This window comes from Python bivittatus, unplaced genomic scaffold, assembly GCF_059951505.1.
Source record: "Python bivittatus isolate LINGU-HERP-01145 unplaced genomic scaffold, Pbiv_v1 ctg000810_np1212, whole genome shotgun sequence".
In the NCBI taxonomy this organism is placed as follows: Eukaryota; Metazoa; Chordata; class Lepidosauria; order Squamata; family Pythonidae; genus Python; species Python bivittatus.
In genome coordinates this window covers 917452-938895 of record NW_028277111.1, presented here as the reverse complement: position 1 = coordinate 938895, position 21444 = coordinate 917452, and the positions used below count along the sequence as shown (strand labels likewise).

The 21444-nt window shown below is 44.4% G+C and overlaps 1 protein-coding gene across 1 annotated transcript in view; it reads right to left on the bottom strand.

Moving 5' to 3' along the window:
* Positions 1 to 21444, bottom strand: part of LOC103057914 (alpha-2-macroglobulin) — a 60695-nt gene that overhangs the window by 26702 nt on the left and 12549 nt on the right. The window contains exons 7-17 of the mRNA XM_088129332.1: positions 19977 to 20061; positions 15248 to 15371; positions 13590 to 13704; positions 13089 to 13198; positions 12644 to 12805; positions 11293 to 11517; positions 9171 to 9234; positions 6783 to 6919; positions 5788 to 5937; positions 3711 to 3884; positions 2372 to 2441 (exon numbers count right to left, since the gene is read on the bottom strand). Coding sequence (XP_087985458.1) covers positions 2372 to 2441; positions 3711 to 3884; positions 5788 to 5937; positions 6783 to 6919; positions 9171 to 9234; positions 11293 to 11517; positions 12644 to 12805; positions 13089 to 13198; positions 13590 to 13704; positions 15248 to 15371; positions 19977 to 20061 — 1416 coding nt within the window. The remainder of the gene's footprint in view (positions 1 to 2371; positions 2442 to 3710; positions 3885 to 5787; positions 5938 to 6782; positions 6920 to 9170; positions 9235 to 11292; positions 11518 to 12643; positions 12806 to 13088; positions 13199 to 13589; positions 13705 to 15247; positions 15372 to 19976; positions 20062 to 21444) is intronic.

Genomic DNA, 21444 nt, shown 5'->3' with positions numbered 1-21444 from the left:
TGATTACGTGCCATCAAGGTGTGGTCGACTCTTAGTGACCACATAGATTTTCTCCATGATGACCAGTTCCTAACCTGGTCCTTCAGCTCTTCTAACGGTGCCTCCTCACCACTGTAACTGAGTCTATCCCCCTTGCCGCTGGTCGTCCTCTTCTTCTCTTTCCTTCCACCTTTCCCAGCAACAGAGCCTCCTCCAGAGAGCGAGGTCTTCGCATCATGTGTCCAAAGTAGGATAATTTGAGCCTGGTCTTTTGTGCCTCGAGTGAGAACTCTGGGTGGATTTGTTCTGTGATCCATTTGTTTGTTTTTCCAGCTGTCCATGGTATCCTCCAGAGTCTTCTCAACACCAAAGTTCAAAAGTGTCAATACTCTTCCTAACTTGCCTCTTCTTACAGACATAAAAAAGAGACAGGGCTTCGATCGTGCAGTCGTGACCACCATCTTGACTTTTTTGACCTCCTCCCATGGACGCCCCTGCTCCCAGCCACATCATATGCAGACAGTTGAACATGAACGGCTATAAAACTCAGCTGGTAAGTGTTGGTGCAGTGCCATTTTTCATTCGCACTTGTTAAAACTTCAGCCTTTTAATTGAGGTTTCAGCCTTACCATGAATCCAAAGGAGTTATCATCTTGGATCTTTTCTGCCCTGATGGTCTAACTTGCAGCTAACCTGAGATACAGCATTGGGGTTAAAGGGACCCAAGATGGTGGGTTTTTCAAGGTTTTTTAACGTATAGGTCATATCATGTAAAGGCAGCTTGGTTGGTACATTTCTTACACTACAGATGCCTAGCTGGCCATGGATGCCCAGAATTGTCACCTAAAATTCAACAATGGAGGAGCCACCAACATGTTTCTTGGGGAGAGAATGACATAATCAGGGTGTCACCACTAAGAAGGCCTTATTGTAGGTCAGACCTTCTGCTGAAACCATGAGTGGGCTCGCTCCAACTGAAAGCCTCTTGGGCTGAGGATGTTAGGGGAGGTGGCCATTAGCCACTGAGGCTTGTATAGACTAGTGTTAACTTCTGGAATTGGACCCAGTAGTTCATAAGCAGCTGCTGCAGCTTAGAGATCATCTTCAAGAGTAGCCCCACATACTATGCATTGCAGTGATGCAATAAAGAGGTTACAGGGATCCCTTGATCCTGGTCAAGATAGGGAGTTGATCTGTTAGCCCAAGCCAGTGTTTCTCGACTTCAGCAACTTGAAGGTGCCTGGACTTCAACTCCCAGAATTCCCCAGCCAGCATCTTAAAGTTGCAGTTGAAGTCCAGGCATCTTAACGTTGCTGAGGTTGAGAAACACTGGCCTAGGATAAGGTTCAAATAAGAGTAACAAGCTACTAAGCTGAGGCAATTGTAATAGGTACCTGAGACCCATCATTTCTAGGGGGCACCTATGGAGAAAAATCCCTAATCAGATGTCTCTTAGCAAGCCCCGCAGTGGATCCTCTCTGGATTTTGCTTTGCCCACTTCGAACTGGCACCAGTGTCCTGCTGCCTCTGATCTTGGATGCATATTTATAGCCATCGCAATCAATAGCAATTGATCGCTTCAGCCTTTGTCTGCTTCTTTGTTTGGTCGATTTAGGTGCTGCCCAATACCGAGCGACTCTGGGCATCTGATCTCCTTTTAAAATCACCTAATCTCCCCCCCCCCCCCCAATTTAACTTTGCACTGAGCAAAGACATCTTCCTGTCCCAGTCTTCCCTTTCTTTGGATGACCTCCAATTTTAGTGTTTGGGGGGTATGCCCATTTATTCCAAGCCCATCCTGTTTCCCCTAACTCACCATTTCTCTAAGCTGCACTTACCCCCACTGGCATTCATAAATTGGGTTCCTGCACCTTTTCCAGCTCCATGATATCCTTTTTGAGGGGCAACGAACAGAACGGAAACAGTATTCAAAGAGCGGTTGCACCAGAAATTTGCACAGAGGCTGTATGAAATGGGCAATTTTACATGCAAAGACCGCGTCCCATGATTTTAACTCTCTTTGGTCTGTTGGTGAAGGTGAGGAATTGGAGGTGAGAAGACCCAGGCTCTGGTCCTTCCTCAGCCACATAGGTTCCCTGGGGGACCCTGGGACAGTTGCTCAGCCCAAGAGCCAGTGTGGGGTGAGGGTAAGTGCTGGATTAATAATAGGCAGACTCAGGTTCCAACACCACCACCCCCTCTTCAGTCACAGAAGTTCCCTGGCAGATTCTGGGCCAGCCACCATCTCTTGGTTCCACCCACGCCACCAAAAAATCTGGGTTGGGAAAAACTGGTGCGCTCCTGGTGGAAAGTCATGATATAAATGCAGTAGATAAATAAATAGAGGAGGCCCCCCCACCATCCACCCTGTCACCCCAATTCAGATTCTTACCATATACCAATTCTCTGCAAATATTAGGCTTGTAGATCTTGGTGCTAGTAAAGATTTTGAGACCAACGTCCTGTAAAATGAGCAAAAATTCACAATGAAACATTACAGAAAGCTTGGAAAAGAAGCTATCTTATCATCTCTCTCTCTCTCTCTCTCTCTCTCTCTCTCTCTGGAGTGCTGCAATAAACTGGTTAGAAAATAAAAATGGGTGTGACAATGCACCCTTTCCATGTTTGGGATGCGTCCAAAAAACAATGTTATGTTGTGAAAATTGCAACACCGAGGCTGGGACTCAGGTAGCCTGGTTGCAAATCCAGTCCTTTTCAGCATGGGGTTGATCTTCATCTTCAGGGGAAAAAAAACATAAGATACAAAGGAAATCTGCCACTGATTTCTACAGAAGCAGATTTGCAAAATCCACCCAAAGAAATATTATCTGGGTACAGATAACAGTACTAAGCAGGGACTCTCTCTATTCTTGGCACACACACACACACACAAAAATCTGCATACACAACACCAAACACATTTGGTTGAAAAGATGCCGTCAGGCTTCTTCTGGCTTTCTGCAGCTGTGTGTGGAACCTCTGACAAAAATTGGGAACAATGTTACGCTCTTAAAAGCCGACTTTGGGAAAACCAATGTAATAAAGGGAGTCCAAGAGAAAAATGTTTCTCTATGTCAGCAGCCTCCGCACTTTAATACCAATTACGTCCAAAGATCCTGCGTGATAGGGAGAGTTGGGAATGAAAGCAAAAGAGGGCTGCACTTTTTTTAGAAAAAGAAATGCAGAAACACAAGCTTGAATGCTGTCAGACAACTGTGGAAATTAAAATAAGGCAGATTTATAGTGACCCACACATCCCTAATCAAAAGTAGTCTAAATGCAGGCATTTTCAACTATTTTCCAGCTTCTCTGTGATCACTCCACCAAAGCTAACCAGTCATGTTTCAGAGTCCATCACTTCATTTTTTATTTTTATTTAATCATATTTTTATTCTTCTCAGGGCCAAACAGCACACCACATCAGAGAACAGTGATGGGATTACCCCAGATCAGTATTTCTCAACCGTAGCCATTTGAAGATGTGTGGACTTCCATTCCCAGAATTCCCCAGCTGGCTGGGGAATTCTGGGAGTTGAAGTCCACACATCTTCAAGTGGCCAAGGTTGAGAAACATTGCCCCAAAGAGTTTAATTAGTATATTTTTCTAAACAAACTATATTTACTCATGTTCATCTTTGTTTATGGCTTAGTCTGAATGACTTCCCTTGCTAACAACTCTCGGAGCGAAATTCCAAGTTCGGTAAAGAGTTTGGTGACTCGAGGGGATTTACCTTGAGAACTGTATAGGCGTCACCTTCACCATAAGAATAGAAATCGGTTTGGTAGCGGATACCGTCCACAATGATCTTTTTGGGAGGTGTACAGGGGTTCGTGTCCGGGTCTTCCAAATTCTCACCTCCATAGTAGTAGCCACTGAGGTCTTTTAGAGGCAGCAAATCATACACCTGAAAACAACAGAATCCCAGGTTAGTATGTCGGAAAATGATAAAACCTCCTCTGAGACGCACTGGCCTCCTGGTGACGACGTGCGCACGTATTGTGACCATTCAACTTCTAGCCCACCTTGATTTTGTACAATTCAAAATACCTAATGCTCCCCTCTCCTATTTTCCCCACAACAACAACCCTGTAAGGTGGGTTGGGCTGCGAGAGAGAGAGAGAGAGAGAGAGAGAGAGAGAGAGAGAGAGAGAGAGTGGCCCAAAGTCATCTAGCTGGCTTTCGTGTCCAGGAAGGACTAGAATTCAAGCTCTCCTGGTTTCTAGGTCAACCCCTTCACTACTACACCACACTGGCTCTCAAGAGCTTCCCTGGCAACAGTACAACAGTGTCTTGCCGCTGCCTTCTTCCAGCATGTGTTTTCCATCTACAGCCCAAGGGTTCCCTGGTGGTCTCCCATCCAAACACTAATCAGGTCCAACCCTGCTTAGCTTCTTTAGATCAGGCAAAGTCAGCTAGGGGGAGAAGCATTTCATCTGGTGAAATCTAAAAGTGGCACCAAGGCCCCGTCACTTATGACTAATACTTGTCCCTTCTAGGGATCTGAGGGATCCAATTATATTTGAAGAGAGCCCCTTTGTGTAAAGGTTAAAAGTGCTGGATTAGAAGCCAGAAGGATGCGAGTCTCTAGTCCTGCCACAGGCATGAAGCCAGCAAAAGGGATGTGGGCCTGGGCTGTCTCTCCCAGCCCTAGGATGGAGGAGGCGAGGGCAAACTGCTTCGGAAAATGTTGCCAAGAAACTCATCCACAGAGTTGCCAGGAGTGAAGACTGACTCAAAGGCACAAAGAAGAAAAGAAAGTTGAAAATATTGGTCCTTATGCATTTCAAGCTATTTTTAAGGAGCTGATTGCCACAAACTTCTCCTGCCCTTTAATTTGCTTGCTTATCCTCTGATTCAAGAATGCTCTTTTTTTGGGGGGGGGGGCTCATTTGGAGTTTTAAAATAATATCACATGCGATGCCCCAAATGCGTGATGTGGGCTAAGCTTGCATATAAGTAGCCCTCACTTATCAACCGCAGTTGGGCCTGGCAACTCCATCGCTAAGCGATGCAGTTAAGTGAAACATCACGTAACAGCACCTGACTTACATCCATTCTGGCTGCAGTCGTAAAGCACATCACCTGCAGTCATTATGCGCAATGTCATGTGACCATGACTTGCGACTTCCTGCCGGCTTTCCCATTGATTTCGCTTGTTGGAAGCTGGCAGTGAAATTTGCAAATGGTGATTACGTGTCCGCAGGATGCTGTGACTGTTGTAAATGTGTACCAGTTGCCAAGTGCCAAAATCACAATCATGTGACCACGGGGATGCTGCGACAGCCACAACTTCAAGGGCTGGTTGTAAGTCTCCTTTTTCAGCACCGTCATAACTTTGAACAGTTGCTGAACGAGTAGTCGGTAAGTGAGGACTATCTGTATTCACAAAATGGCTGCCAAGGTGAGCCTGGTAACCACCAAACCTGCAACCCCCAGGAGCCAGATGCTGCCCTCAGCTACATCCTCCAGATCCCCAAGAGGCTGCCTGTCAACCTGGCTTATTTTTCTCTCTTTCTTTCCCAGAAAGTGGGCATATTCCCAACAATGGTTGGAACGCTGGCACTACCCACCCCTCCTTTGCTAAGAATGCCTACGGGCTCCATGAAACTGCTCCTTTGCTTTTGCAGCAGACAGGCTGAATTGTTCTAAGGGAAAATTCAAGTCTGGTGAGGCAGGGGTATCCTAGGCTCCCCTTTATCTGATGCTGGGAGTTCAATCCACCCCACTGGCAGAGACTTGGTGGGGGCAGAGCAGAAGGGCTCGGCGATCCACAGCCCGCCAGGACCTGCAAGGCAACTCGGCCTCACCGTTCGAGAAGAAAGTTCCGCTCCCGGCTTCAGGAGGTAGACGCTCTCGTCAACCGCATGGACAGCACAGAGGGAGTCACCCGCAGCTGCAAGATGGAGGTTTATGTGGCTGCCAGGCAGGCCTTTGCGCTCAGCAAACTCTAGATTCACCTGAACAACAGGAAAAGGCAGTGTGTTCATCACCACAACATCCACAAACTCATTCTGGAATCTGTTTCCTTTCTAAGGCTGCCAATATTTTATCAGTCTGTTTGATCAGGAAGAGGACCTTGCCTGTTGCTTTTCAGAGACACCCCCCCTCCTACTGCAAGTGCTGCCTGAAGCCCCCCAACACCTTTCCTTCTCCATTTAATCCAAAGGAGGTGGGCAGCTCTAAAACAATGGAATGAAAGATCTTGTAACCAGAACCCATGATAAAGCTAAAAAGGAAAAAAAAAACAGAGCAATCTCTCTGCAAAGTGAGGGAGAAGGTGCAAGAAGGTGGTGACCCTCCTAATGGGGACCCTGCCCTTCCCCTTTCGCTGTGCACTGTAGGATGAACTCCTGCTCCATCTGGGCCTCCCTCCCTCCTCCCATGCAGGTTCTGCATAGGCCTTCTGTCTGTGCACTGATGGGAATACCAGTCTTCTGGGAAATGGGCAGTCGGTCTTCCAGAAGGCTGTTATTCCCACAAGCAAATGCCACACAGCCTGTGGAGGTGAGGTCCTCCAGCTAGATGGAAGGGGAGATCTGCAGTGGGTTCCTTGAAGCCCTGCAGGTCACCAACCTCCCTTAGGCCCTTCCTCTGCATCGTATAGAACATCTAGGCAGGCGTCTTCTGGGGAAAACACCACCTTTCCATCGAATCACCTTGACTGGGCTTCAGTCTGTCTTAGCAGCAGGCTGGCAATGAGATGGACATCCTCAGTGAAGACATGTCCTCTCCACGTGGTAACGGGTGGGGGGCATCTTTGGAGCAAGGAGGGGGTGTGGATGAAGCCTGTTGGCACCCTTACCTTATTGGAGAAACAGGTTTCAACAGGAAAATCTGCAGAGTGCGCCACGAGTTCTCCATTATCCAATATTGTGTACAGCAACAAGCGGGCCAAAGGAGCAGTCTTGATATCCACAGAGAGATCCAGGGTAAATACTCCTGGTTAAATAACAGACATTTCAGGAAGACTGAGCAACTACAAAGAATTGAGGCCAGGGGGATACATTTGGAAGAGTTCCGTTCCCAGGGGACTGTGAGTGCGGCCAAAGATAGCAATGACAACCTCAGAGAAGCCCTGCCGACATGCCTAACCTGCCAAGACAGGCATTGACCTGTCCACTGAGACAATGAACCACCAACCAGACTTTGGTCTGCATTTCCACCCTGAGCACGCAGGAAAGACTGAATGAAGCCTGGGGAGACAGAGGCAGGACAGACTGATCGAAATCAAGAGCAATCAGAGAAGTCCCCTGTTGCGCTTTGCGTTGAAAGTACTTGTGGGGAAAACTGTAGAGCGGCATCTTCAAGGCGTAGAAATGTGGAGCCTGAGCAAATTTATTTATTTATTTATTTATTAAATTTTTCAACCGCCCATCTCCCCCCAATGGGTAAACTGGTAACCATATCAGAGGCATCCACAGAGAGGGTCAAAATTGTCAAGGTGCCAGCCACAATCGTGCAATCAAAGTTGCTGTCTTGGCTTTTTTGACATCCTACCGGCCTTGCGAGGTAGCCCAGACCATAAGCACCCCCAGAAGTACTAGCTGTATCTTTATTGTAAGGTTACATGAACAGAAACTTCCAAATCTGAAAGGACGTCTCCCCCCTCGCCTTTACAGCTCAGGACTAGGGAGGGTCCCTTCTGAGTCATTTGCCGCTCTCCCATTGTTTCTGTGGGCTCAGCTGCCTCTTATCTGATCATCTGCAGCTCTTCCTCTTGTCTCCCAAGGTCATTCCCGGATCCCACTACATATCCCTTGCGAAGACCTCTGAACCATTTAGAATAAATGTGTAAGATATATTTTGGCCTTCCCACCTAATTGCCAACTGCTTTCTTAAGAGTGGAGGTGAGGCGTCAACATTTCATCATAGGCTATATATTTCTTTAAAGACTGATGGGTGTACCCAGCTATCGTCTGGCCAAATTTATTATTAGAATGATGTGGCTGGAATGGTTTGGTGCAACTTCGTATAGAGGGGTAGACAGGATGTGGTCCCAAAAGAGGGCAGCCCTGCCCGTGTGATCAAAGCTGTGCCTGTTTTTGACTGTACCCCGCAGATACCCCTGAGCTTGTACAAGGGGACTCTTTTAATGCACCATTTCATCAGGCTCCTTAAATACAAAATTCAGCGCTGCCTTTATAAAGTGGATCTAAGGAGATAGGAGCATCACCCAGCACATGGGATCCTCCATGGAGTGCCATTTATTTGCCACAAATGACTTTGCCTGATTTCAGAAAAACTAAGCAGAGTTGAAACTGAGTAGCATTTAGATGGGAGATGCACTTTAAAAAGGCAAGGGTTCAATTGTATGGTGACAGCTACCATCTTGGCTCCCCGCAGACACCCTGTTCCAAGTCCCTGCTTGACTTAAGGACATTGATTTATAGACTGATCCTTGGCTTGTTCCTTTTTTGCCCACCAGCGAGGTCTGCCAGTGAGTTTTGTGCATCAAACAATTATGTCCGCTTGTTATCAGCACTGCAATCACAATGAGGATATTTTCAAATGCATTCTACAGATATGTCTGTGCAATATTCATGCAACGGAGTTGTTGATTAATAAAAGTTCACAGAACCTTCCTGTGTGAATTTTTATGCCATTGGTATAATGGTCATCAAAATGCTACGTTGAATGTACAGGTAGTCCTTGCTTAATGACCGTTCATTTAGTGACCGTTTGAAGTTATGACAGTGCAAAAAAGTGACTTACGACTGGTGCCTGAAGTTATGACTGTCGCAGCGCCCTCGCAGTCATGTGATTGCGATCCGGGCGCTTGGCAACCAGATCACACTTACGATGGTTGTAGCATGCCGGGGTCATGTGGTCGCCATTTATTACCTTCCCAGCGGGCAAGCAAAATCAATGGGGAACCGTGTGATTCACTGAACAACTGCCTGATTTGCTTAATGATCACGTGATTCACTTAACAACTGCTGCAAAAAAGATTGTAAAATCAGGTCTGGTCACATGGTGATTCGCTTAACGACCTAAATTCCAGTCCAGTTGTGGTTGTTAAGTGAGGACTACCTGTACTCTTCAATTTCTATGGTAGGCAAAAACTTTTTGGAGATGAGATTTTATTAGTAGTAGAGAGCAAAAAAGGAATAAAAGTGTTATCCTTTCATCCATTCATTCCCAAAGGAAAGTGGGTAGAGGGAAAATGGGAAGAGGAAGGAAAACATTTTACCTTTATTATGCTTTACTTTTAGGTTGTGAGTATCGGTCTTCACAATCTCCCCTTTTGCCAGCACCTTCATGAAAAAAACAAAAGGACTTGTTGTCAAGGCCCACACAGCTGGCTGTGATCAAAGAAACAAGAACTACCTAGATTTCTCTACGACCGTGTTTTCCAAACTCAGCAACTTTAAGATGGGTGGACTTCAACTTCCAGAATTCAACTCCCATGCTGGCTGGGGAATTCTGGGAATGGAAGTCCACCCATCTTAAAGTTGCCAAGTTTGAAGAACACTGGTCTAAGAGCTTTCATGCTTGTCTGGGGGAAATACAGGATCTTGGAAACTGCAAGAGGAATTTCCCAGCCTCAGTTGTAGTGAGTTAATTAAGTCAGAGTCTTTCTGAATGATATGAAATGCTTCTCCTGGGTTTCCTGCCACCTGGGCCAGGTTGCCCTTCATAAGATAAACTATCAAATGATTTGCTGGCTATCTCTTGATCGTTTCTCTCTCCCTTCAATTCCTTTCCCAGCTTCCCCAATATCTCTTACACTTGTAAGTGCTGTAAATATAAAACCAGTGTAAGAGTCGTATAGCAGCTATGTGTCAATGATTCCTATGCTTGGAAGGCAGGAATTACCCATAAGGTGACAAAGGGAGTGACATTTCTTGATCCCATTTTGGAGTGGTAATCAAGCAGAGGTAACAGCTGGAAATAGGATTCGAATGGCTCCCCTTTGGAAGGAAAAAGTCCTTTGCTTTTTTGTTTTACGGATCTTGCAACAGATCTCCCTTATTTCTAACAGATATTGAAATATTCTGTATTTGCACGGCAAAGACACAATTAAAAGTTGACCTAAAAGGGGTAGGCAATCTTTCAATGGCAAAAAGACACACTTTTCCTGGATGAAGTGGGAATGAGGAGGCTGTAATACCAAAGTAGGTGGAAAAACTATTTTTTTAACTTAAATTAAAAAAAAGAAATGATTTTGAAACTTCCCAACTGAGCCCAAATGAAGCAGCTGGAAGTTTTTAGAGGAGAAATCTCCTGGGGCATGCAAGACCAATCAGCCCTTGGTAAATTATAATTAAGTTCACGAGAATGGACTGTAATCTTATGCACAGATATCAATTAGTCAACAGCTTCTGTTTGCATAAATTGCTGTTGCGATGTTATGCTATGTTACATTACTTTATGTAATAGTACATTCTATTCCAGGGTTTCTCAACCTCATCAACTTTAAGATGTGTGGACTTCAACTCCCAGAAATCCCCAGCCAGCAAGCTGGCTGGGGAATTCTGGGAGTTGAAGTCCACACATCTTAAAGTTGAGAAAGTTGAGAAACTCCTATTCTATTCTATTCTATTCTATTCTATTCTATTCTATTCTATTCTATTCTATTCTATTCTATTCTATTCTATTCTATTCTATTCTATTCTATTCTATTCTACTCTACTCTACTCTACTCTACTCTACTCTACCCTACCCTACCCTACCCTACCCTACTCTACATTGGCCCAGTATACTGCAGGGGAGATATAATAAAAACCTATAAACGTGCATATAACCTGGACACTTAAAATAGAGGAATCATTCTAAATATGTTTAAGAGAAGATTTTTTTAACCTGGCTCCCCCAAAAGCCATCAATATAGTCATACATCTTTGTAGCGCATTTGTAGCGAGGTATAATGGGGTGAATCACAACCTTTTAAAATGTCATTAGAAATGTGAGCACCAATGTAAAGGATCAGTTTCCCTTAAATGGGTAGCTGAAGTAGGAAGAACGTGTTTGGTTTAATATATTCCCCAAGTTGTTCTGTGCTAAAAACTCAAAGGTATTCTTCTCACCTTATTTACTTGACAAAACAAGGAAGGCCCATCAATTAGTTAATGTAGAATGGCCCGATGTGGGCTGCAGATTTTAATTCTTTTTGCGATTTTACAAGTATCTGGAGTTCTCCAACTGAGATTTGGTAATCCTACATGATCCATCAATCTTTTTGGAAAAAATACTAGAGTTGTGTTCCCCTATGTTCCTCCTGTACTATGCAACCACACTGAACTACTCCTCAGATACTCCCTCACCTTTTCAGCTCTTGGGATTGAAATAAAGGCCACTTTGTTCAGACTTACCAAGTAGTAAAAGACAACTTCTTTGTCCTTTATGACATTTGGGTTGAGAACATAATGGATGCGGATGACTGTATGTTTTCCGCAACTTAGCGTGCTAGCAGGCAATTCAATTTTGAGGTAGCTTTGACTTGGAGAATAGAAACGTGGTGCTGAGTAATGGGCATTTTGGTGATGAGGGGAGACCCAGTTCCTATCGTAACAAGGAGATTCAGTCTGGTAAATTGCCTGGTGAAAAAGAGAAATGATACAAATAATCACATTCATAATCATAAGTATAATCATATATTCAACTTGTATGCCGCCTGACTCTCGACGACTCTGACCCAGAGATGAGATAAAAGGAATTAAGGTAGCTAATGTCTTTCATTGATTTAAGTATTCATAAACTGGTTTAAAGGCAATACCCTCAGAATTACAACCCAAACAATGTAAGTCCTCCAGCCATTTGCAATCATCAGGAAACACTGCAGCAAACAGGAACTTCCTAACAGCTGTGCATGGAATGGGTTAAGTATTGATTGACAGGCTCAAGAATTGTTCTTGAATTAGACAAAAAGAGAATTAAAAGTCTCTCATTCAGCCTTGATTCTGGGAGCTTACTTTAAGTTGAAGTCACAATGAAGAACTGGGTGTTGCTGTAGGGCTGTTTTTCCAAAAACGCTAGCTTGCGTGGGACGTTTAAAAAGGTTAGCACACTTTGCATTGAAAGAAATTCCCAAAGCAGGCTACAGTAAATATATCCGTAGAACCAAATAAACATTTAAGAGTGAACACCGTACAAAACAAGAGCGCTTACATCTATCAAAGAGGACTCTAAATCAAATAGCATCCTACATTCAGCCCAAGCCCCAAGTGAGCAGGCGCAATAGATGATTAGTTGACTTGGTGCCAACTTTAACGGGACAAGGGACCAATTCCACCATTGGGGTACCTCGGCTATTAAAATGCCAAGTCACATTATTTTTAATCATTCCCTCTTGGTGCATCTTTCTTTTGTAAGTCTAGAATAGGATCATTGGCTTGCTGCTCTCCAAAAGTCAGGGACAAAACCCTCTTTCTACATATATCTACACCGCGTCCAACTTTGCCTTGATCAAGATACCACCAGGCTTCTTAGAAAATTGGGCTTGCGGAGCAAAATGGACCCCAAAGAGAAACAATGAATGCAATTAGTCCACGGGGACAGATCTAACAAAGCGATGGAAAAGATGAAGGGAAGGAAAAGACACAGGAGAAACCAAAGGCTCTCCAAGTCAGAATTGTCTAGGTCCACTCATACTGCTATATTCCAAGGAGGAGGCTAACTGTAATATCCCATCTTCTTTAGATCCCAGTCACTAAGAAAACTCACAGTGAGTTGCATGGCTTCATTCGTGAAGTTAGAAGTATCTATGGAAAAGTGGACTCGTCCTTCATCATTAGTTTTGTAGTAGGATTTGTTCGCTACTTCCGATATTTGAAGTTCAATGGTCTTGTTGGCCAACGGCTTCTTGCTACCGTCCACAAGTTTCATCTAAATGTACAAAACAAACACATGGGCTTAGGAATGAACTCAACTGCTGTGTTAGATTGAACCTGCTGGTCAGGGCAGTTGTGTGAACAGGAGTTGGGCAGAAGGGGGAAGAGGAACCACTCATCTACGTTTCTGCAAAGCTTCAGGAGAAACATCTTGGAGGCTTGGAGTGGGTGGATCCAAAGAGTAGGAAGGGCCTGTTGGACTGTCATGCTCACCCAGACTCCATACATGGTTCCAATTAGATATTTAACCAGGGGGATCATCAACCAGTTTGCCTTACCTCCCCAGAGAAGGGAAGCCCGGGCTTGTAGAAAGTGTCCATCTTTTCAAAAGTAACAGCGCTGATTGTCGAAGTTATCAGTGTGGTAGCTGAGCCTGTCAGCTTAATCTCTGCCGAAAGGAACCAGCAACACATGCAAAGCTTAGGAGTCACAATAGCAGCCTTTCGTGCCTTTTTCACCCCCAAACTCCCCAGCCAGCTGGTCTGGCAAATTTCATTTCCTAGGCTCAGAGAAAGATTAGAAGTTTTCTTGTTAACAACTCAGACAATGGGATCATTTATCCCAGGCACATGATATATTCTGGGTCACAAAAGCTCTCTGGCTTTTGCTGGGAATTCTGGGAGTTGAAGTCCACACATCTTAAAGTCCCCGAGTTTGAAGAACATTGTTTTAGATGAAGATGCTGAAGACTGAAGCTGCAACCTTCACGGGGCAAAGTAGGCTGTGCTGAGCCTTATCAACCTCCAGCCAAACTATCTTTCACATTCCCCAAACTATACCTGTCCCTTCTTCTGTGATTACACCCACTGTCTGAAGCTCCATCTGAAATCCATCCCTCTTCATCTGGAATATCTTCAGGTCCACCACATGAGAGAAGCAGCCGTGTATATCAGCCTGCATAAGAAATCAGGGAGTAGCAAGTTGCCATTGCAAATTCTCTTATTCTTCCTGTTCTCCTCAAGAATTTTCCTAGGGTAGGCCATCTCAGGCTGTAGCTTGCAGGGACCACCCATGGTCTGCCACTTGGCCCAGCTGATCTAAAAGACTTCTGAACAATGGAGAACTTTGGGACTCAACTTCACCCTTGACTTAAGTTTTCAGACTGTAGCAGAGAAGCCATTCCAATCACCCAGGCTAACTGAGGTGTGCCCACATTTGCACCTAATCATAGCACAAGCACACCCAGGGGTTAGTTCTTCTACCATCTCCCTGTGACGTTGCCTTCAACTTGACTCCAGCCCACGAGTGGAAAGAAGTTTAAGTAATCTTAAATTACAGTCCTTTCCCCCTTAATCTAGCATTATCCAAGGATAGCCTCAAGCTGGGTAGAATGCGTTAGGCTTTCTCGCCCGTTATCCTGGACCAGGAGTGTCTGCATGGGGTCAAGAAAGTCCAGATGGTGGCTGGGACTATGTGACTGAAGCCCTGCTCCTTTTTTACATGTGTCATGATGCAGGTAAAAGGGGGGTGGGGCTCCAGTGGTGTGATTGTGGCTGTCATCTTGGTTTTCTTGATCCTTCTCAGGATGGCCCTGAAGACCAGCCCCCTTTAGAAAACTTGCCCCTATGATTTATTGATAATCTTTATATCCCACTTTTCCACTGGGTGCTCAAGGGGATGCACATGAGGGCCTCCCTTAATATTATCTTCATAGTCATCCAGTGAGGTAGGTTGGGCTGAGTCAGTGACCAGTCCAAAGTTGCAGTGAAACTATGGTTGAGTGGGGAGACAAATCTGGGTCTCTCCTGATTCCTATTTATCACCATTATGCAGTCCCACAGTTTGTCCATCCCACTGACAGGCCTTCGAGGCCAGGCCAGGAAACAGAGACCACAAGAACTACTGGAACTCTTTTGTTCGAGGATATAATAACAGAATCTTGAAAGCCTCACTGTGTTTTCCCTTCCTTCCTCCTTATACCAAAGAGAATCAAGATGGGGCAATCTTGAGTTTCTTTCTCACTCTCTCTTCCCTTCCAGGGCTAAGCTCTGGTTTTAATCCTCATTCACAGCCTAGAGTCACAATTGCGAGAGAGGTGGCCATATCAATTTTATATCAATCAATACATTTTAAATAAATAAATAAACAAACAAGCTGGTGTTTACATAATGGCTTCTTCAGTGCCATCTCCATCTTCTTCTATGCCAGTGTTTCTCAACCCCAGCAACTTGAATATGTGTGGACTTCAATTCCCAGAATTCCCTAGCCAGCATGCTTTAAGATGTATGGACTTCAACTCCTGCTGAAGTTGCTGGCTGGGGAATTCTGGGAATTGAAGTCCACATATTTTCAAATTGCTGAGGTTGAAAAACACTGCTCTATGTACTCCCTGTGGATTAATTTTGTCCCTGATCGTGTGGACTTCACATGGACTCCAGTGGTTGAGGAAACTTCCCCACCCTGGTCACAGGGTCTCTGCTTCAACTTTGGGACTCACCTGTCCACTGAATTCCTCGCAGACAGCTTTTGACTCTTCACCATAACATGAGCTTCCGAAATAGGAATATTTCCGGCAAACCCTGACGTTCACCAGACCAGGAACCGGCTTCCCGTAGGTGTACCTGCAACCAGAAGCAGCCAGAACATTATAGAAATGAGATAATTTGTCAGCAGCACCCTGGCCATTAGGACAGAGAGGGAGGGAAAGGGTGGGAGGAAAGGAAATGCAGTTACTTTCTATTACCCTACTCAATGCCACAGTGGTGTGGAGACAACAGCGTGCTGCCAGTAACTTCGATGGTGGGGTTCTGCTAAGAGAATTATCTTATGTAGGTGGAAAGAAAGCCACACTCCAGATGTCAAAGAGTGCATTGCGTTCTTTGTCCATGTTTGAAATAGTATCAGAATGAGAAGATGAAGAAGTAGATCGCTGCTTCTAGGGCCGAGATTTAATAACGTGCTGAAGGATTGAGCTCATTGTATAGTAACCTACCTCACAAGGTTGTTGTGTGAAAAATAGGAGGCAGGAATATTAGGCATGCTCGCTGCCTGGAGTTGATCAATATATAATAATAATAATAATAATAATAATAATAATAATAATAATAATAATACCACAAAACAGGCAAAGTAATAGAAAATGAAAAAGCTAAAGTGTTCTGGGACTTTAGAATTCAAACAGACAAACTCCTGCCACACAACACCCCAGACTTAATAATTATTGATAAGAAAGACAAAAAAGTCTGGATAGTCGACCCTCCAATCCCAGGAGACAACAGAATGGAAAAGAAAGAACTGGAGAAAATCACAAAATACAAAGACCTGCAAATAGAAGTAGAACGACTGTGGCAAAAGAAGCAAAAATAGTACCAATAGCAATAGGTGCCCTGAGTGCAATCTCAAAACATCTGGAGCACCATTTGAAGACCACCGGCATTGACAAAATCACCATCAGTCAATTGCAAAAGGCAGCTTTACTTGGAGCAGCTGACATCCTGCAATGATACCTTTAACATCCTCAAACAACCACATCTCCCTGTCCCAGGTCCTTGGAAGAACTTGATAGGAGGATAAAAATGCCAAATCCAGTCTAAACATCTGGCTGACTGTGTGATCAACAACAATAATTATTATTATTCCCCAAAAATAGTGCCCAAAAAAGACCCAGCATCTATAATGAAGGATGTGAAACAGGTAATCCTTGACTTATGACCATTCATTTAACAACCGTTTGAAGTGACGATGTTGCTGAAAAAAGTGACTTATGACCAGTCCTCACACTTATAACCATTGCAGCATCCTTGCAGTCATGTGATCAAAATTCAGGTGATTGGCAACCGGCATGTACTTACGACAGTTGCAGTGTACCAGGGTTACATTATCACCATTTGTGACCTTCCCAGGGGGCTTACAACAAGCAAAGTCAATGGGGGAAGCCGGATTTGCTTAACGAAAAAAGGTCGTAAAATCAGGCGCAACTCACTTAATGGCCACATTGCTTAGCAACGGAAATTCTGGTCCCAATTGTGGTTGTAAGTCGAGGATTACCTGTAAGGGGCTTTCAAGGATTAAAATAACATCTATTGAACAGGCCAATCAGCTTGCCTACAGTACAGCAGTGGTAGTTACAGAAGAACTGGGCACTGAAATTAGAAAACTGAAAGCAAAATCATATTCAGTCCCAAAGTGGAAGATCAGATTGGAGGGCAAGATAAAGAAATTAAGATCAGATGTGAGTAATTTAAAGAACGTGAAAGAGCAAAAAGTGAAGAATGCAAGAATCAAGACAAGCCTAATAAAAAAGTATTGACTTAGCCCCAGAAAAATTGAGGAAGCTTTGGACATAATAAAGCAACAAATAACAGCAATAGCTGGGAAAACTGAAGACTATGAGACACAAATCATCCAATTTAAGCAAAACCAGCTATTTCAATCAGACCAGAGGCAATTCTGGGGCAAGAGGCTAGCCGAAATCCAGTCATTGACAAAGACTGTAAGGATTTTTAGCCCGGATATAGCAGTGGAATTTGGCCTAGAGAAATGGGCTACAATAGCAATACATCAGGGTAAAATCACGAACAGTAATGGAATTGAAACGCCAAATGGCCAAACCGTCAGAAGCCATCAGGATGAAGCCTACAAACATCTGGGCATCAAGCATGGACAAATTAAAAATGCGATTAGTAAAGAATAAAGTGTGAGAAAATTGCTAAAGACAAAATTGAACGGTGGAAGCACCAATCAAAGCCATTGATACCTGGGCCATCCCTGTTATATGACCCACTGCTGGAATTATTAACTGGACACAAACTGAACTGGACAGTTTGGACCGGAAAAAAAAAAAGAAAACTCATGATTATTCACTATATGTTACACCCCTGTAGCAATATTGATAGATTATACCTGCCCTGAAGAAATGGAGGCAGAGGTTTATTTCTAGTCCAACAAACTGTCGAAGAAGAAAAGCATGCATTGGCTGATTGTGTAAAAGACAGCCAAGAGCAAGCGTGGATGCAAATTAAAAACTAGAACTTACTGAATGTACAGGAAACAAAACATGAATATTGAAATAATGTGATAAAAACACAAACAGAATGCTGGCAAGGAAAAGCATTACGTGGTCAATTTCTACAAAAGATCGAGGGGAAAGTGGATAAAGGTAAAAGCTGGCAATGGTTTATAAGTGGAACATTTAAAAAAGGAACGGAAGGCTTGATTTTGGCTGCTCAAAAGCAGGCTGTTTGAACTAAGGCGATCAAGGCCAGAACAGAAAAAATGATCCGATGATTCAAAGTGCAAATTGTGCAAAGGAGCAGAAAAAACAGTAGATCATATACTCAGCTTGTGCAAGAAGATCACACAAACTGACTATAAGCAATGACATAACACAGTCGCCAAAATGATTTAGGGGAACATCTGTAAAAAGGATCATCTGCCAGTAATGAAAAATTGATGGGAACGTAGAGTTGAAAAAGTAGTCAACAATAGGCAGATTAAAATATTGTGGGATAAAGATATATCCATCAAATGTTACTAGCAAAATCCATTCACATATTATTAAATCTAGCCAAATAGACCATCTATGGCTCCATTTTCTAGTTTGAGTAAAATATGTTATTTTGATACAATGATATTTATATAATATACTTAGATTCTTAATATTCTGTTATTTAGGTGCCTTAGAATATTAAGGGTAGATAAGAGAGAAGAAAAAAATGGATATTCTATCAATATTAATTACAGTTTTGGATGTTAATGTTACAAGCATTTATATTTTAATCACTGTTTTGTATGACCTGAGAAGACACAGAACACCAATGCAAAGTGGTTGCAGACCTGAGAGCAGACCACAACAATTTTCCAGAATAGGACCTAGTCACCATCATGGTAGCAGACATCCAACAGTGGGTCAAGAATGTGAAGAGCTGGACAACAGCTGGCCCAGACATGATCTATACCTACTGGCTAAAGACACTAACAGTAGTGTGTGAACGCCTAGCACAGCGTTTCTCAACCTTAGCAACTTTAAGATATGTGGACTTCAACTCCCAGAAATCTCCAGCCAGCATTAGACCGGGCACTAAGCACCAGATCCATAGAAGCAGGGGTCTACCACGCTAGACAGGACCCAAGGTGCAGATTGTGCAAAGAGGCCTCAGAGACAGTCTCACATAGTGGCAGGGTGTAAGATGCAGGCAGGAACAGCATACACTGAATGGTACAACCAAGTAGCTGGCATTGGGTACAGGAACATCTGCACAGTGTATGGGCTAGACCCTCCCAAGTCCAGATGGGAGATTCCACAGAAGGTAATGAAGAATAACAGGGCTAAGATCCTGTGGGACTTCCAGATCCAGACAGACAGGCAGGTACTGACCGATCAACCAGACATTGTGGTAGTAGACAAGGACCAGAAGACAGCAGTGGTGATAGATGTAACTGTGCCAAGTGACAGCAACATCAGGAAGAAGGAGCATGAGAAGCTGGAGAAGTACCAGGGCCTGAACGAGGAACTAGAGAGGATGTGGAAAGTCAAGACCAAAGTGGTCCCAGTGGTGGTAGGAGCACTCGGGGCCGTGACTCCTAAGCTGGGCGAGGGGCTCCAACAGATCCCAGGAACAACCTCAGAGCTCTCTGTCCAGAAGTGTGCAGGGCTAGGAGCAGCTCAGATCCTGTGCAGGACCCTCAAACTCCCAGGCCTCTGGTAGAGCACCCGAGGTGGAGGAAGACACAGACCACCCAGAGGGGTGAGAGGGGATTTTTAAAAAATAATATTTAACCCAAGGGTTAGCTCTTATGACTACAGAGACGAGGAAAACATCTAGAGCTCCCGTGTTTCAAATTTCTCACTGCCCCACTGCTAAGAATGGGAGAGGCGTCTTGCATCATATGAGAAAACAGGCAAGTTTGAGGCACCCAGGGCGGACGGTGTGGCGGGCCTATCTCTGTCCGTCAGCCGGGGGAACTGAATGCCGCCCTTGTAGTCCCTGGCTATCCTGCTTTGATAGGATCACCGTTCATCCCCTCTGCCTAACAGGAGGGCGGGCTGAAGGTATCTCGCCCAGCTACGGCTGCCCCGTTGCAGAGTAGAAAAGCAGTTGACACAGAAGGGGGACACAGACAGGGAGAACCTGAAGGTAACTGCTGATGTGAAGAGCGTCTGTCAGGAAAAAAAAATATCCTGGCTTTGAATAAGAAGAGAAGAAACCCGGACTGTTGCCACTTACTTGCCACAGACGGTTACAGACGTTTCCTTGTCCAGAATCGTTATGGTTTGGGGGGCCTTCACCTGGACATCATACTTGGGCAACACTACAAGGAGGAACGAAGTATCAAGATAAAGTCAATTTTTTTAAAAAAGGAAGAAGAGGGGAAAAAAACCAGAGTGTTCTCTAATTCATTATGCCCTCATTCCCACAGCAGTGGAGCTAAGAGAGAGCTACAGCTATCAGTTTCTGGCTGAGTTGGAATTAAGGGCTGAGAATTAAGTTGCATGAGACAGCCAGCTTGATACAAGGGCTTAAAAGCGCTGGACTAAGAAGCAGAAAACTGACCTCCAGCCCTCCTTTAGGGCCAAAAGCCAGCTGAGTGACTTTGGGCTGGTAAAAAAAAAAAAAGAACAGGGTTTTGATTGCATGTTTGCGGCCCCATCTTGACTTTTTTGACTCTCCCTCCCTGCGGACACCCCCGGACTCCTCTCTGGCAGAAGGAATTCCAAAGGAATCTTGAAAGAAAAGGTGCGAGGAAGAAAAGTCCCAAACATTAAAGGGATCCTTCATATCCCATTTTTAAGTCCACTTCGAGCCCTCATCCTCATTTATTTTGAAAAAGTGACCAGTTGGAGCCACAACGTTCAAGTGGCAAAGGGAGGAAAGTGGCAGATCAGAAGAGTGTGGGAGGGGGTGGCAGAGAAAAGGAGAGAAAAAGAGATGAAAAAGAGGATAGACCTCTCTGCCTTGGCTCTGCCTGTGCCCCGTTGCAACAAGCAACTTCCAAGAAATTATAAAATTACCCTGAAATACAGGTAGTCCTTGCTTAACAACCACAATAGGGACTGGAAAATTCATTGTTAAGCGGGGCAGTTGTTAAGTGAATTGCACCCGATTTTATGACCTTTTTTGCAGTGGTCATTAAGCGAATCACTGCAGCCGTTAAGCAAATGACCATGTGGTCATTAAGCAAATTACACAGTTCCCCATTGATTTTGCTTGCTGGAAGCCAGCTGGGAAGGTCGCAAATGGCAATCACATGACCCTGGGATGCTGCAACCGTCGTAAGTGTGAGCTGGTTACCAGGCATCCGGATCGCGATCACGTGACTGTGCGGGTGCTGCAACAGTTGTAAGTGCAAGGACCAGTTGTAAGAGACTAGTCCCTTTGTTCAGCACCATTATAACTTTGAATAGTCACTAAACAAATGGTTGTTAAGTGAGGACTACCTGTAATGAGAAGTCACTTCAGGAGTCACATTAGGAGTGGCAAGTATTTGGTGGAGATGCAGGATATTTATTTATTAGATTCATATCCTAGCCCTCTTCAAAATGCTCAGGGGAGGGTCTACCCTTCTTCTATCTTCCTAATAACCACAACCCTGTGAGGTAGGTTGGGTTAGGCAATAATGATTGGTTCTTGGACTGGGAGGGAGGGACTGAGCCAAAGTCCAACAGGAGCTTCCATGCCTTGGGGGGGACCAAAA